This window comes from Sorex fumeus, unplaced genomic scaffold, assembly GCF_029834395.1.
Source record: "Sorex fumeus unplaced genomic scaffold, SorFum_2.1 ptg000013l, whole genome shotgun sequence".
NCBI classification, from domain to species: Eukaryota; Metazoa; Chordata; class Mammalia; order Eulipotyphla; family Soricidae; genus Sorex; species Sorex fumeus.
Genome location: NW_026606070.1, coordinates 10,878,934 through 10,895,813, shown reverse-complemented (window position 1 = coordinate 10,895,813; position 16,880 = coordinate 10,878,934). Strand labels below are relative to the sequence as shown.

Sequence of the window (16,880 nt, the reverse complement as noted above, 5' to 3'; positions counted from 1 at the left end):
CTGGGCTTCAAGCCCAGCGCATTTGCATTTAGACTTACCGTGGCTTAATCAAAATGCTATTTGGTGAGAAGCTAATTATGTACTAAAGTATTCAGTCTCGGAGCTCCTATTTCAGAATTTCCTTTTAGCTTTTAGCAAGCCCTTTTTAGAACGTCTCAAGTTAAAGGATCTCTTTGTGTGCTATTCCATATGGAAGTGAACGTGACCCTCACCTGATGAATGCCATCCAACTGTGGTACTCAGAGTGGACAATCAGATTACCTGTGACTCTCCAGGGCATTGCTTTGATGAAGCACCTCCTGTGGACATTTTATATGTCACTGAGCCCCCCGGTTGAATGTTTAAAGTCTCTTATAATAACAGGAAACATACAGACACAGGAACTGATTTACTTCAGCTGTGGGAAGGATTGAGTAGACATTGTCAGGTCCGGCACCTCCCCTACTTTTCCTACTTCTGGCATTTGCCGTCAAATGAAAAATATTTATTTTATGCTGTTTTTGGGTGAGGGGAGGAAAGAAAGGGAGACACATTCATATGTGCTCAGGACTTACTCTTGGCTCTGTGCTCAGGGATCAGTCCTGACTGCTTGAGGGATCATACATCATGCCAGTGATTGAATCCATGCCAGCCATGTGCAAGGCAAGTGCCCTACCCACTGCACTATCTCTCAGGCCTCGCATATATTCATTTATTTCAGCAAACATTATATACTCCTTTATGAGCCAGATCTTTCAGTATGTACTGAGGCTATAACAATGAATAAGGAACAACTTTCCCTACAAAAGAACTGAGGTTGGTGGGGAAAAGAGATGCAAGGGTTGCAGAAATCCCAAAGCACTAAAGAGTGTTGAATTGTACAATCAGAGAGTGGTAGGGTATGTGAATTATATCTCAATAAAAATGTTGGGGAGAAAAGTAGATCTCAAACACTGGGCACTGTACAAAACCAGGAAGAGGGAAAGAGGTGGCCAAAACTGCCTGGAGTTGATGAGAGAGATAGTCAGCAGTGAGTGAAGTCTCAGATGAAATCTTAAAACAACAAAGTTGCCTCAGCAATATGTACAAGATATTCCAAACGGGACAGGACGAACCAAGTCCTGGAGGTGAGGTGTGTGTGATGGGAATGAAGAGATTCTGGCTCGGAACTGAGACTGGAGGCAGCAGAGGCCGGAATCCAGCTCCAGAGTCAGGCACTTGGAGGTTTTATTTAACTGGGTAGTGATAATAATACACGATCATATTTGCTTTAGATAAACCACACCAACAACTATGATGTAATGGAAAGGATGACGACTTTTTCTTCCCCCTCTGTGTGAATAACCTGCACACAGGTCTCTGGACCTGTTGGTTTAAAACTAGAAGAATTGTAAATTTGTCAAATATTACTACTTAATTGGTCCCAATGGCTCATTTTTGTCAGCAGAGAGGGGCATGTGGAGCTAATTAATTTAACACCAAGGCAGATTTAAAAAAAAAAAAGTTTGTTTTTACACACGCGCGCGCGCACACACACAGAGCCTCTTTCGGTGACATTTGGAAATTACAAAATGATCTTTACAAAGCTGAAAACGTAGTGGAAGCTAGTGAGTTTCTTCCCATTTTCTGTCCTCCTGATTTTTCTGGGCACTCTCGTGAAACTGCTGATTTTTGCACACCCTTGCAAAAATTTCAAAAAAAAGAAGGGCGGGGGCTGGAAACAGGATATTGCCACCAGGCCCGCATTTTCCTGGAAGAGCGCGTTGCCTGGGAAGAGGGTGAAGTTGCTGTTCCGGAACCACGAGCCCCAAGGCCCGAGACTGCACGGAAGACCGAGTCGGGACACCTGCACTGGGCGCTGCAGGGCGCCCACGCCCGGGCCGCGGGCGACCGGCTCCGGTTCCCGCCCGTCTCCCTTGTGTTCCTTCGAATTCCGTCCCCGCGGCGCCAGTTCCGGGCGGGAACCTTGGAGCACCGTCTTCTGTGCGGCCGCGGGGACACATTTCGTGGACACAATCCGGAATCGCCGACATGGCCGCGACCGTGCGATGCCTCGGTAGAGGTAAAGCCAAGGGGTGGGCTGCGCCTGGCGGGGGACGGAACCGGGTCTCCACGTGCAGCCTCGTGTCACCAGACTCTTACGGCCTGGCGACGCTTGCAAAACCTCCCGCGCTCTCTGAGAGCTCCACTTTGTCATTTAAAAGTTCTCCAGGCGACCGTGTCCAGGTTTCGTGGCTGTGCAGAGCCGCCCCCCTGGGGTGACCCGACCGACACTGCGGCCACTCCAGGGTCCTCCGATGTGGGGAGAAGCACTTCAGGCGGCGGGGAGAAAGTGGCAGAGTTGAGGGCTTTGCATCTGTAAATTTTGCAGTTTCCAAATCTTTTTTTTTTTTTTTTTTGCTTTTTGGGTCACACCCGGCGATGCACAGGAGTTAGTCCTGGTTCATGCACTCAGGAATTACTCCTGACAGTGCTCCGGGGACCATATGGGATGCTGGGAATCGAACCTAGGTCCGCTGCGTGCAAGGCGGTGCACTGCGTGCTACCTGCTGTGCTATTGCTCCAGCCCCCAAATCTTTAAAAAAAAAAAATTTCCATTTATCATTTGGAAGCCAGTTTTGCAGTGTTTACTCGTGGCAGCCCTTTTCAGCAGTTTTTTTTTTTTTGCTTCAAATTATTTATTATTTTATGTGTCATTTGTCACATCCGTTTTAGTGTTTTCATCATAAGATAATGATTTTTTGTTTTTAATGTAGGTGAACTGCTATTTATTCAGCCACTGATTGATTAGGCTGGTTGAATTGGGCATGAACTCCACCCTTTTTAGCAGTTGTTAAGGTCCAGTTAGTTGGCTCCGATGACAGCCCTGTTTTTAGTGTGTCGCTTTGTTTTTCGTCTTAAGCGCATGGTAGATTAATTATGAATTGAATTAAGACCGTGGTCGTAGCTGTGTGTATGACCCTATATTTTCAGAGATAGGGCTAAACTTTTGAAGTGTTTTAGATTATCTAGCTACTAAGTGGCCAGGGAAGGACTGAAGGTTGTACTCCAAGGCCAGTGGTTTTTCAAGTATCATTGTCATAGTTGTCCCTTCTCGGTCCTAACTGCACACCCTCATAATCTGTGACAAGCTTCCTACCATGGGCCAGTCCTGTCTTTGAGTATTATTCTTACATTATTATTATTTTTTAAATATCCAGTAAATGAGGGCCATCATTTGGTCTGTCCTGCTCCCTCTGACTGATTTCACTCAGCTCGACACTCACCATGGCCTTCCGTATATAAGCAAATTTCTTGACTTAGTTTTTCCTAACAACTGTGTAGTGTTCCACTGTGTAGATGTACTTTAGTTTCCTTATCCACTCATCTGTTCTTGGGCACGTAGGTTCTTTCCATGTTCTGACTATTTTGAAATGTGCTGCAGTGAACATAGGATTGCAGATGACTTATCTGCGTTGTATTTTTGGGCCACTGGGGTATATTCCCAGGAGCAGAATTGTTAGGTGATATGGGAGCTCAATTTCAAATTTTTCTGAGGGTTGTCCATAGCGTTTTTCAGAAAGACTGGACCAATCGGCATTCCCAGCGGTAGTGAATGAGAGTTCCTTCCCCTGCAGCGTTCATGCCAGCACTGGTTGTTCTTTTTGATGTGTGCCAGTCTGTGATGTGAGATGATGTCTCACTGTTGTTTTGATGTGCATGTCCCTGATAATTAGTGATGTAGAGCACTTTTTCATGTGCCTTTTGGCCATTTGTATTTCTTCTTTGTGGCAGCTTCTGTTTACCTTTTCTTCCCATTTTCTAATGGGTTTGGATTTTTTTTTTCTTTTGCAGTGTCTTATATATCTTAGATATTAACCCCTTATCAGATATGAGAAACATTGTTTTCCCCGTAAAATATTTGTATGATTAACTTTCTCATTTCTTGCAAGTTAAAAGTCCTACCTTAGCCAAGACCCTTTCCCCTAACTACCATTTTATTTTATCCTTGCAGTCCACTATTTCTGACATTTTATGTTTATTAGTGTTGTTTACCTGTGGTGTCTCCATTAGGATGTAAGCTTTTCTTTCTTTCTTTGTTTCTTGGGCCACACCTGGCTGTACTCAGGGCTTTCTCCTGGTTCTGTGCTCAAGGATCACTCCTGGTGGGCTCTGTGGGCATTTTGGGGTGCTGGGGATTGAATTTGGTCTGCCACATGTAAGGCAAGTGCCTAACCCACTGTACTATTTCTCCAGTGCTTCGGTTGTCAGATTCCAGAGGTCAGGGGTACTTGTGTGTGTGCGTTTGTTCACTAAGTGCTTAAAACATTGTTAGGATGTTAGTGTTTATCTGATGTTCATCATCAAATAAGTAATGGAAGAATGGAACCTCAACCAAATGCCAAGCCCCTTCCATGTGTTCTAACGGATACTGTTTGAAATCGTTTGAAGTCAGTGTTTGCTTGTATCTGTTCAAGGCTTCTTCATTCAGCAGATGTTTATTGAGTGTCCAGTTGCCGAGCACTGTTAGTCATTAGGGACAGAATGCCAGGGTAATTATCACCAGTTGAGAAGTAGACATTAACTGGATAATTATTTCTTTGATTACAGATTTTCTAAGTGCTGTGAGGAGAAATAGAAAGTGCTGTAATTAGTATATTTGAAGCAATCTATTCTGAGTCTGTTGGGAAGACTTTTCTGAAGAAGCAGCGTTCCCAAAAGATCACCGGACAGTTATGATTTAGCTACGGAAGGGAAGTGGAAGTAGTAAGGGAGAATGTCACAGAAGGAGGGAAAATTACATATGAAAGCCCCACGGTGGTAAACAACAAATGTGTTTAAGTAATTGAAAAGAAGCTGATTTTATTTCTTTCTTCTATTTTGCACAGTGCCAGGATTTGGACCTAGGTCTCCTGAATGTTAGGCAAACACTCTACCACCAAGCCACTTCTTTGGTACAGGCCTGTGAGCAGGAGAAAGAGAGAATGTTATTCGATGACGTTCACAGTAGAGTTTGTAATAGGCTCGTGGATCCTCTTAAGGGTTTATTTTATTCAGGAGTCCGAGATGGAGCACAGCAGTAGAGCACTTGACTTGCATATGTGAGGCCCTGGGTTTGGTCCCTGGCAGCAGAGAGACTAAATAAGAACCAAAGAAAATGTCAGTTCCGTGACAGCTGGACCCCTCAGGTACTGCTAATTCTCCATTCAGTGACTGGCAGTGCTCAGGTTCCCGTTCTTGAAAAGTGCCATCTTGAGGCCAGGGGTGTGGCTCAGTACCTGAGTACCTGGTATAGCAGGTGGGGCATTTGTTGCATGTGACTGACCTGGGTTCCATCTCTAGCACTTTTGGTTTTCCCGGGCGCCACCAGGAGTTATCCCAGAGGGCAGTGCCAGGAGTCAGCCCTGAGCACCGCCAGAAGTGAACCTGAGCACAGCCCCTAAGGCCCTAAAACAAACGAAACCATAAAATTAAAGTCTTAATTTCTGGTTGTCATAACTGGGAATTCCTAATAGAGGCAATTGATTCGTAGTAGCTTACAGTGAATGTACCCAAGAGAGTTATTATTTTGAGTATCTTGCCAGGGTTATTGTTTTGTACAGTGAAATTATTGTTTGGAAGTATTTACCAAACCTTGAATGGATATTGCTTGTTTCTACATAAACTATCTATCTATCTAGATAGCACTGTCTTCCCATTGTTCATCGATTTGTTCGAGCAGGCACCAGTAACGTCTCCATTGTGAGACTTGTTACTATTTTTGGCATATCGAATACAGCATGGGGAGCTTGCCAGGCTCTGCTGTGCGGATGGGAACTCTCGGTAGCGTGCCTGGTTCTCTGAGAGGGATGGAGGAATTGAATCCGAGTCGGCCACATGCAAGGCAAACAACCTACCCCCTGTGTTATCGCTCCAGCCTCTTCCTAAGACTATTAATTTTTTTTTTCTTTTTGGGTCACACCCTGCAATGCACAGGGGCTACTCCTGGCTCATGCACTCAGGAATCACTCCTGGCGGTACTTGGGGGACCATATGGGATGCTGGGAATCGAACCTGGGTCAGCTGTGTGCACGGCAAACTCCCTACCCGCTGTGCTATCGCTCCAGTCCCAATTCTCTTAAATTCACCACGAAAAATCCAATTTTGTCCCTTACCATCTTCCATTAATTAGATTGTCAAAGACCAAAATGGTAAACATACCATGTTCTTTGTGTGTGGAAGCACCCCACCTTTTAATTGCTGGTGCAAATCTATATGGTACTGTTATTATGGAGAGCAGTATTTATGAAAATTGCAAAGGCTTATATCCTTTCACCCACAAAGTAATATCACTGGGGCTAGAGAGATAATATTCACCATGCATGCAGGTGATCCTGGTTTGAGCCCTGAAATTGAATACTGTCCCCTTGAGCAACTCCAGGAGTAAGTCCTTAGCAGAGCCAATGTAGCCCCCATATCAAAAACAAAACAAAACTGAATAGAATAAGTAAAATAATATCAACAAAATTCTTATGCTTACTTTTTTTTACTCATAAGTGTTTTGTGGTCACAGGTGAAGATCTCATAAAGGTGGGGGGCAGGTAATGGCCTGAGGCTAGAGGATCGACCAGTAGGATGGGGGAGCTACAGTAGGGAATCAGATCGGACCTGGTGTCATAGTACAGTGGGGAGGGCATTTGCCTTGCACACGGCTGACCAGCATCCCCTAGGATCCCCTGAGCTCTGCCAGAAGTAAATCCTGAGTGTAGAGCCAGGAGTATCCCATGAGCATTGCTGGATGTGGTCCAAAAAGCCAAACCAACCAACCAACCAACCAAACAAAAAACCACAAAGGAATAAGATCAAGGAGGGCCACAAAGAGGAAGAGGAAGAAACTGCTCTAGCGTGCATGTCTAAAGTAGAATCGCTGCATTGCAGAGATGTGCTGAGGTGTGTGTGTGTGTTAAGTCTCACTGGGTCCTACCAGGGTTTTTCCCGAGTGATATTTAATTCATACTCCTATCTCCTATGTGTCAGATTTCCCATTGTTTAACATTTTCATTAACCTAGGATTAAAAAATAAAGTTTGCTAATCTGTTAATGCAAAACAGCACTACTTATCTATAGCCTGTTACCTGTTCACAGTAAGATCAAAGTCCTTTAGGGAGAAAGTCTAGTGAAAATAGTATTATCAGTTGCATGAATAATAGACTTAAGGATGTGATTGGGGTGTGAGTACATCTGGTAGGTCACATCTGGTAGGTCACATCTGGTAGGTCACATCTGGTAGGTCACATCTGGTACTCACAGATGTGAGTACATCTGTGTGGTCTGGGGTGTGAGTACATCTGGTAGGGCAGTTGCTTTGCACACAGCGTCTGAGCTCTGTCATCCCATATGGTCTCCTGAGCACCAGGAGTGACCCCTGAGTGCAGAGCCTGGAGTAAGTCCTGAGCATTGCTGGGTGTGGCCCCCAAACAAAAAACCGAGGGGTGAGGGAGGGGAGGAGGAAGGATATGTTTGATTTACTGCTGATATAATTTCCATTTGTTTGCAGTCCTCTAGCAAACAGGGCCATTGAGCACTCCTGAAGTAGCATTGTAAAATGATGCTGTGATTTATATTAATATTTGCCTGAATACTAATGGGATTATACATTTTTCTGTACATTTAAGCATTACTTATGTTTTCATTTAAATTTGAAGCCTGGGCTGGAATGATAGCACAGTGGGTAAGGCATTTGCCTTGCGTTCAGCCAACCTGGCCGACCTGAGTTCAGTTCCTCCGCTCCTCTCGGAGAGCCTGGCAAGCTACGGAGAGTATCTTGCCCGCAGGGCAGAGCCTGGCAAGCTCCCTTTGGCGTATTTGATATGCCAAACACAGTAACAACAAGTCTCACAATGTTATTGGACCCAAAAGAGCAAAGCGATGAACTACGGAAGGACAGTGACAGTGACAGTTGAAGCCTGTTCAACTCTTCTGTTCATTTTCTTTTTGTTGTTCATTTGGGTTAATGTTTCAAACATGTAACATTAGAGTATTCTAGCTTCAGGGCTTGTTTTTTCACTTTCTTTAAAGTATCTTTTAGTAAACAGATATTCTTAACACTAATGTCACTTTTTTGTGTGTGTTTTTTGCTTTTGCTTGTTTTGTTGGATTTGGGGCCACAGCAGGTGATGCTTAGGGTCTGTACCTGCCTCTTTACTCTGGTGCCTGGGCTTGAACCCCAGCCTTCCGTGTGTAAACACGCTCTCCAGTCCTTTAAGCCCTCTCTCTCCAGCCCTAAACACTTTTGGGGTAGCGCCTTTGAGTTTGGTTGCTGAAGTTGTTCCCTCCCAGAGTTCACAAAGATATTTTCCTATATCATGAAACCCTCTACATTTAATCTCTTAAACAAGTTTTGTCCATTAGCTTCGATTTTTGAGTGTGAGGTGTGTGAAGAAGATCAACTATATATTTATATATGTAAATATAAATATCAACTATATATTTATATTTACATATATAAATATATAGTTGATCCGTAAACAGCCCAGAGGTTACAATTGCTTTCTCTTTGCACAGTTGAAAGTCTCTGTATAAATCTTGACTTCCCCCAAATTTAACTGCTTCAATAACTGCTGCAAGAAACATCAACAGTCAACACATTGTTTATATGTTACTTGTATTATATATTCTATTCTTGTGATAAAGTTAGAGAAAAGCAAATGCTTAGAAATTGTATGGAAGAGAAGATGCTTTCACAGTACTGTGTGTATTGATGCCATCGTTTGCCATCTATTTACCTGGAGAGTCATCTGCCAGGATCAACATCAAGACTGTCTTGTGTTACAGTGTCTTAAATATCTCACGCAGACATGTCTATATGTGCATGGGTCTGTTGCCCAAACGTTTATTGTTTTATTAGCTGCCTTTTTCCATCTCTTGCCAATGCCAAAGTACCTTAATTATCATAGCTTTGTTTGGGTTTGTTTTTGGGCCATTCCCAGTGATGCTCAGGGCTTATCTTGGCAGTGCTCAGGGACCATATGGGATGCTGACTGAGCATTGAACCCAGGTTGACTCTGGCAAGGCAAACTGTACCCACTGTACTATTACACTATTTTTATGGGGAGAAGAGAGGTGCCCAGTGATGCTTGGGTGTAACTCTTGGCTTTGTAGTCAGGAATTCCTCCTGGTGATGCTTGAGGGGCTCTATGGTATTCTGAGGATTGAACCTGGGTTGGCTACTTGCAAGGCAAGAGCCCTACTCACTGTGTATGTCTCTGGCTCCATACTTTTAAAAGAATGATTGAGTCTAGAGTACTTTTTGCCACACTTGTTTGAATACACCGATTAAGAATGTTAACTATGTGGGGGCTGGAGAGGTCGTACAAGGTTGAAGGTACTTCCCTTGCACTCAGCTGATCCACGTTGAACCCGACCCCACATATGGCCCTTATAATACCACCGGGAGTTATTCCTGAGCACAGAGCTGGGACTAAGTCTTGAGCATGGTTGGGTGTGAACCCAGTGCTCTCCTCAGCAAAAAAAAAAAAAAAAAAAAAAAAAAAAAAAAGGGATAAAAAACATAAGAAGTTACTTGAACTCTGATAATAGAACTGAGGTTGGGGGAGAGGGAAACGAAAGGATGGATATCATTAATGCTACTTAAAAAAGATTAATAAAAATATCAGAAGGTAGGCTGCAGAGCTAGTACTGGAGGTCAGGTGCCTGTTTTTCATGCACGGTTTGAACACCTACCCTGTGGGGTTCCTAGAGCACTGCCCGCACACTCTTGAGCACAGAGCAGGGAGTAGCAGAAAGGGAATAGTTGTTTCACTGTCACTGTCACTGTCCTCCCTTTGTTCATCGATTTGCTCTAGCGGGCCCAGTAACATTGTGAGACTTGTTACTGTGTTTGGCATATCGAATAGGTCACAGGTAGCTTGCCAGGCTTTGCCATGCAGGGGAGAGACTCTCAGTAGCTTGCCGGGCTCTCCGAGAGGGGCGGAGGAATCGAACTTGGGTCAGCCGTGTTGGCTGCGTGCAAGGCAGACTCCCTACTTGCTGTGCTATCGCTCCAGCCCAATAGTTATTTAATACTAATATTCTACATGTGTGTGTTTTTTTCCCAAGTCTTGATACATCATCGAAGGCACAGCCTTTCCAAGACGGTTTGTCAGACACCCCTTTATCCTGGTTCATTGTGTCTTCGAGTGCCTAACAGACATTTTGCTGCTGCTGCTGCTGCTACAAAGTAAGTATTTAACATTTTTTTTTTCATTTGCTGTCATCTGAACATGATTAAAAAATATACATGAAAGCCAGAGATGTGTACTGGGTAGGGTGCTTGACTTGCATGTGGCAAACCTGGGTTTGATCCCCGGTATCTCATGATCATTTCTGGATGTGCCCCAAACCAATATATACACATATATACACACACACTTATACTTGATTCTGTAAAGGAATATGAGGACATCACCTTCATAGAGAGCTTGTCAACAATTTAAAAAATTTATCAGTTTATTGTCTCTGCTTCTTTGATTTTATAGTAATGAAGGAGTAGAAGAAAGCTCAGACTAAAATATGATAATATCTTACTTTATCGAACACCGACATTCACTGTGTAATTTCTCAGTGATCTTATGTGGAAACTGTTCTGCACTTTTTCTGCTTTGCTGCTGTTGTGTTTGGGGCCACACTCAGCTCTGTGATAAGAGGTTGTTTCCAGGGGTGCTTGGGGCAGGGTCGGGGCTCAACCAGGATTGGAAGAGACTTTGTATAACTCTTAAACCATCTCTCTCTCTCTCTCTCTCTCTCTCTCTCTCAACCAAGATAGGAATAGATTAGGTAACTTGCCCGAGGTTACAGAGTGGTCAGTTAGAACTAGGGTTTTTATGAGATAGTAAGACATAGCGCTTGTTTATTTATTTTTAATTGAATCACTGTGAGATACATGAAGTTGTTCATGATCGGGTTTCAGTTATACGGTGTCCCAATACCCGTCTCTTCTCCAGTGTCCATTTTCCACCACCAGTGTCTCTGCTTTCCCTTCCACCATCCCCACCACCAGCCTGCCCCTGCTTCTCCTTTCTCTCTCTCTCTCCCGACCCCCACCAGCATCCCCCAACCCTTTCTGCATTATGGTTTGCAATACAGGTACTAAATGTTTTTTGTGTTTGTCCCCTTACCTACTTTCAGCATTCAGTTCTTATCTAGAGTGATCATTTCCAACTATTATTGTCATAGTGGTTCCTTCTCTATCCTGACTGGCCCCAATTAAAAAAAAAAAGATTATAGCTAGAGAATGATTGTTGTGCAGTACTCATTTTCATAGTAATCATTAACTTGTTTTAATAGTTTTAAAGCCAGAACACTTGCTCAGAAAACAAATTGTAAGCATAGTTTAAACTTGAAATTGAATATTAAGAAACTCAGTTAAAACTTAAAAAAAAAAAGAGACACATTTCTTTGAGTTTTTGTCAAGAGCTTCTAAAGCCTGTGCTTCTATGTCTTTGGCATGATTTGAATGCTAGGAGCATTTTTTTTTTTTTTTGCTCTTTTGGGTCACACCCAACGATGCTCAGGGGTTACTCCTGGCTTTGCACTCAGGAATCACTCCTGGCGGTGCTTGGGGTACCATATGGGATGCTGGGAATCGAACCCAGGTCAGCCGTGTGCAGGACAAACGCCCTACCCGCTGTGCTGTTGCTCCAGCCCCCGCTAGGAGTATTTTTGTTCTCGTAGTTGACTCAGGCCCTAACGGCCTTGTCATGTCCTGGGTTTTCTGAGTCGCTTTTGATCTGTGGAAGCGGTTCTTCGTGGACTCCGCCTCCTGGGGCAGGTCTCCAGAAAGACCAAACCCGTGGTGGAATTCCAGAATGTCCAGCCCATCTCTCGGCAACTAGGTGCTAGAGAGCGGAGTTCAAGGTCATCGTTCACTACTCCATGAAGCCTTGATGAAAATCCCGGGGCTCTGGGCTTCAGAGGCCTGTGTTGGTGGTTGCGTCCCCATGCCGAGGGGTGGTGTCCTCACAGAGCATCTGTGTTTGAGGCCGTCCTGGGCCCTTCCCTCCTCCCCCCTCAACTCTCGGGCTAAATGTTCATGTGTTTATCTTTCTTATGCTTTTTTTTTTTTAAAGCTTCTAAGCTCTGGCTTTTTTTTTTTTTTTTTTTTGCTTTAGGCAAACGTCCTACCCACTGTACTATTGCTCCAGCCCCAGCTCTGGCTTTTAATGTTGTGACGAGCTCTCTTGCTTCAACATTGATGGTTCTCCAGGACCCACTGTTTTTTTTGTTGTTGTTGTTTTTGGCTTTTTTGGGTCATTCCCGAAGATGCTCAGGGGTTACTCCTGACTCTGCACTCAGGAATTAATTACTCCTGGCAGTGCTCAGGGGACCATATGGGATGCTGGGAATCGAACCTGGGTTGGCTGCGTGCAAGGCAAACATCCTATCCGCTGTGCTATTGCTCCAGCCCCTCGCCTGTGTTTTTAAAAGCCCAGCAAATATTAAGTGTTTCTCTGAGTTGTGTGAGCTTCCCTAGCAAATCGGGAGGAACAGGTCACGGGACCCTTGACTTAGAGCCCAGGAACCTGGTTGTATCTGGGAACTGGAGGCTGCCTTGGGGACTGACTGAGCCCTTCACCCATGGGCTCTGACAGTGTCAGAATTCGATTGATCTGTGCCACATCCAGCTGCTGTCAGAAAACTGGTCACTTGGTGGGGAAACAGCATATAGTTGGTATCAGAATTGTGAGCAGTGGAAAAAATTTTCCTATTTAACTCTATGCCTTGGCCTGCATTCTGGTGGTTTTTTTTTTTTTAATTTTTATTAGTGAAACACCATGAGGTACAGTTGTAGACTTACAGATTTTTGTGCTTGGGTTTCAGTTATACAATGATCGAGTGCCCATCCCTCCATCAGTGCCCATTCTCCACCACCACTGATCCCAGTATCCCTCCCACCCCCCATCCCCCCCATCCCACCCTGCCTCTGTGGCAGGGCATTCCCTTTTGTTCTCTCTCTCCTTTTGGGTGTTGTGGTTTGCAAAAGAGGCACTGCGTGGCAATCATGTTCGGTCTATAGTCTACTTTCAGCATGCATCTCCCATCCTGGGCGGATCCTCCAACACCCTTTATTTGGCGTTCCCTTCTCTATCTGAGCTCTCTTTTCCCCTAGCATATGTGGTTGGCCTCCAAGCCATGGAGTAAAATTCCTGGTACTAATCTCGGCCATTCTTGGGTGTTAGTCTCCTATTTTGTTACTTTATGTTCCCCAGATGAATGAAATCTTTCTATGTCTGTCCCGTTATTTCTGACTCATTTCGCTTAGCATGATACTTTCCATGTAGTACCACTTGTATGTAAATTTCATGACTCCGTCCTTTCTAACAGCTACATAGTACTCCACTGTGTAGATGTACCAAAGTTTCTTTAACCAGTCATCTGTTCTCGTGCTCTCAGGTTTTTTCCAGATTCTGGCTATTGTAAAGAGTGCTGCAATGAACAAACAAGTGCAGATGTCACTTTGACTATACTTCTTTTCCTCTCCGGGGTATATTCCCAGCATCCTGGTGGTTTTTAATTAACAGTAGCACTGTCCTCCTGTTGTTTACCGATTTGCTCGAGTGGGCACCAGTAACGTCTCCATTGTGAGACTTGTTGTGACAGTTTTTGGCATATTGAATATGCCACGGGGAGCTTGTCAGGCTCTGCTGTGTGGGCGGGATACTCTTGGTAGCTTGCTGGGCTCTCCAAGATGGATGGAGGAATTGAACCCGGGTCAGCTGCGTGCAAGGCTAACGTTTGCCCTACCTGCTATGCCCTAGTATGTCTGAAAATTGTTTCAGATCTAGCTGTATACTCATTTTAAAATATTGAATTATAATTGATGACTTATATTATATCCATTCAGTATAATAATGATTACTTGTATATATTCCAGATGATTGACACAATAAGTCTGGTCAATATCCATCACCACACAGAGTTTCTAATATACTTTTTCCTTTCAATTACATCTTTATGTCTTACCTTTTGACTGTTTTCAGTCTCTCTCTTTTTCTTGATAGGGGTAGGGGACTGGTGTGGGCCGTTCCCAGTGATGCTTATGGGCTACTCCGGACCCTGTGCTCAGGGATTGTTCCCCGAAACACTCATTGGGACCATGCAGTGTTGGGGATTAAACTTGGATCTAGTGGGCCCGGGCAATAGTACAGCAGCTAGGATGCTTCCTTGCCTCGCATGCAGCCGGCCCACGTTCAATCCCGGGCATCCCATATGGTCCCCCGGGTACTGGCAGGAGAGGGTTTGTTCATTGGGGTTTCAGGTCAGTGTCTCTGGAGATTTATCCAAATGTCTGCACAGATTCACTGCAATTGTCAGAGGAAAGAAATACAAGTATACAAGTGTTCCCTATACTGTTGTCTTGGTGCTCCCCCCGCTCCCCCCATCCTATTCATAATTTTTGGTTGATTAATAGAGGTAGGGTCTCTATCTTAAAGAGGACAAAGTCTGAACTCTAACTTTCACACATTTTTAACTGTTAAATAGAGGAATGAAACAAGTGCCGTCAGATCCTAAGTGAAAGGCTAATTAATTCTAGCAGGAGGAGAGTAGGACAGAAAGTATTTGAATTGCATCCTGACGGTACTGGAAGGTACGGTTCAGAGGCCCGAAGGTGAGTGATAGGAGCCTGCAGGTTAGGATGCAGAGGCCAGTGGCTGAGATGTAACTAGGAAGGAGACTTCCTCTCAGTGTTGCTAGCACCTGCGTTCTTTTTTCATTTTGTTTTTGGTTCTGTGGTGCTCAGGCTGTTGCTGGCTGTTTGCTCAGGGGTCACTCCCGATGATGCTCGGGGGGACCCTGGACGATGACAGAGATGGAGCCATGGCTGGACCCCACACAAGGCAAGCTTCGAATTCCTCACTGTGTCTCTGGCCCCTGGATTCTTTTTTTGTTGTGCAGAGGTCGGGTAAGATCTGTTTTACCAGTTGCCATTCCCTGCCAGCAGTGAGCGTGCCCACATTCTTAACAAACCTGCTTATCAGCAATACGGATTTGTGCTTCTACAGTATCTTTCCAACTTTCATCTTCCCCATGTAAAAAATGGGCATGTTGGGGCTAGAGCCAAAGTATGGGCGGGTGAGGTGATTGCCGTGCATGTGACCCGGGGTGGGTGTCTTAAACTTGGATCTGGTGGGCCCCCCTTTTGATCCCCTGAGCCTCACCAGCAGTGATCACAGAGCCAAGAGTAAGTCCTGATTAAGACCACGGGATGTGACCCCAAAACCAAAAATAAAATAAAATAAAAATGGGGCTCTTCGCACACTCTAGGGGCAAAGGCAGCTAAGATAGAAAAGGGAGCACCAAATAAAGGGTGCTGGGAAGATCTGCCCAGGATGGGAGATGCATGCTGAAAGTAGTCTATGGACTGAACATGATTGCCACCCAATGTCTCTTCTGCAGACCACAGCACCCAAAAGGAGAGACAGAACAAAAGGGAGTGCACTGCCACAGAGGCAGGGTGGGATGAGGGATGCGGGGGTGGATTGGTTGGGGTGGAGAATGGGCACTGGTGGAGGGATGGGTACTCGATCATTGTATAACTGAAACCCAAGCACAACAACTTGTAAGTCTACAACTGTACCTCATGGTGTTTCACTAATAAAACAAAACAAAAAAAAAATGGGGCTCTTCATCTTTTTTCTTTCTACATTGTGTTAAGTGTTTGTTTATTGGGAATATTAATCATTCTATGAATATTTTATATAGATTGTTTTCCTTTGTCCTGTGGACTGTTTTTATTTATGTGCCTTCCAAATATCCAGCTCCAGTTTAATGAAATTAATTACTTTATTTTGGGGTTTGTCAGCAGCAACTCCTCATTAAAAAAGACCATTATAAAACAAAACCTTTGAGTCTGATTCTGTTTTTCCTCTCACAGTTAGTCCTTTTTCTCGTGTCTGTGTGCCTTTTACAATTTTTTATTGCATGCTAGACATCTTGTACAGAGCAGCGGAAAGTGAAGTACCTAGTATTTTTGCTAAAAATTGGCTTGTCTTTCTTTCTGTCAGACTGAATCCACCCAGTGCGAAGGTGAGTGAGGTTTGGGTTCTGTTGCTGTGGTTACCTTCAGCCTCCAGTGTCTGTGCTTTCATCTTGAGGGCAGGGCTGAGTGGTTGGAAGGTTTTTCCTCAGCATTCCTGTCCTGGCAGTTTTCTGCCAGCCTGGCAGCTCTGTAGGGGTCTCTCTCTCTTCATCCTCCCCTTCTTGAACTGTTGACTGTTATTACTCATTACTCAGTGCTCGTTTGACCAGTAATTGGTAGAGGTGGGAGTCTGTTTTTCCAAATACAGCCTTCATCTTAAGTAACTGGACTATTTGGACCAGGTGTTGGAGGTGGGGTTCTCTCAGCGTTTCTTCTTCCTAGAGTATATATCTGGAGCGATAGGTAGGTAGGGCTGACCCGGGTTCAATTCCTCTATCCCTCTTGGAGAGTCCAGCAAGCTACCGAGAGTATCTCGCCCTAACGGCAAAGCCTGGCAAGCTACCCTTGACATATTCGATATGCCAAAGACAGTAACAAGTCTCACAATGGAGACGTTACTGGTGTCTGCTCGAGCAAATCGATGAACAACAGGAGGACAGTGCTACAGTGCTATAGTATATATCTAATTGAAGTTTTTTTTTTCTTTTCTCATTCTTTTGAGTCATATTCACTAGTGCTCGGGAGCCCATCCTACTTCTGTGCTAAGGGGTCACTCCCGGGACCATATGGTGCCAGAGATCAAACCTGGGACCCCCGCATGCCAAACCTGTTGCTCAGCTCATTGAGTTATCTTTCCGGACCCCCAATTAAAAACTTGTTGTCTTCTGGTGCTGTGGTTTGGGCCCAGGGTCTTTCACTGCAAGGCAAGACTCTCCCACTGGCCGACATTTCCAGCCCCCCAGTT

General features: G+C 44.5%; 1 protein-coding gene across 1 annotated transcript in view; it reads left to right on the top strand.

Moving 5' to 3' along the window:
• The first annotated feature begins 1,915 nt into the window (after positions 1 to 1,915).
• The window catches only part of MRPL1 (mitochondrial ribosomal protein L1), an 81,385-nt gene continuing 66,420 nt past the window's right edge, over positions 1,916 to 16,880 (top strand). Inside the window, exons 1-2 of the mRNA XM_056111325.1 lie at positions 1,916 to 2,041; positions 10,057 to 10,177. Coding sequence (XP_055967300.1) covers positions 2,011 to 2,041; positions 10,057 to 10,177 — 152 coding nt within the window. The 5' untranslated portion in view covers positions 1,916 to 2,010. The remainder of the gene's footprint in view (positions 2,042 to 10,056; positions 10,178 to 16,880) is intronic.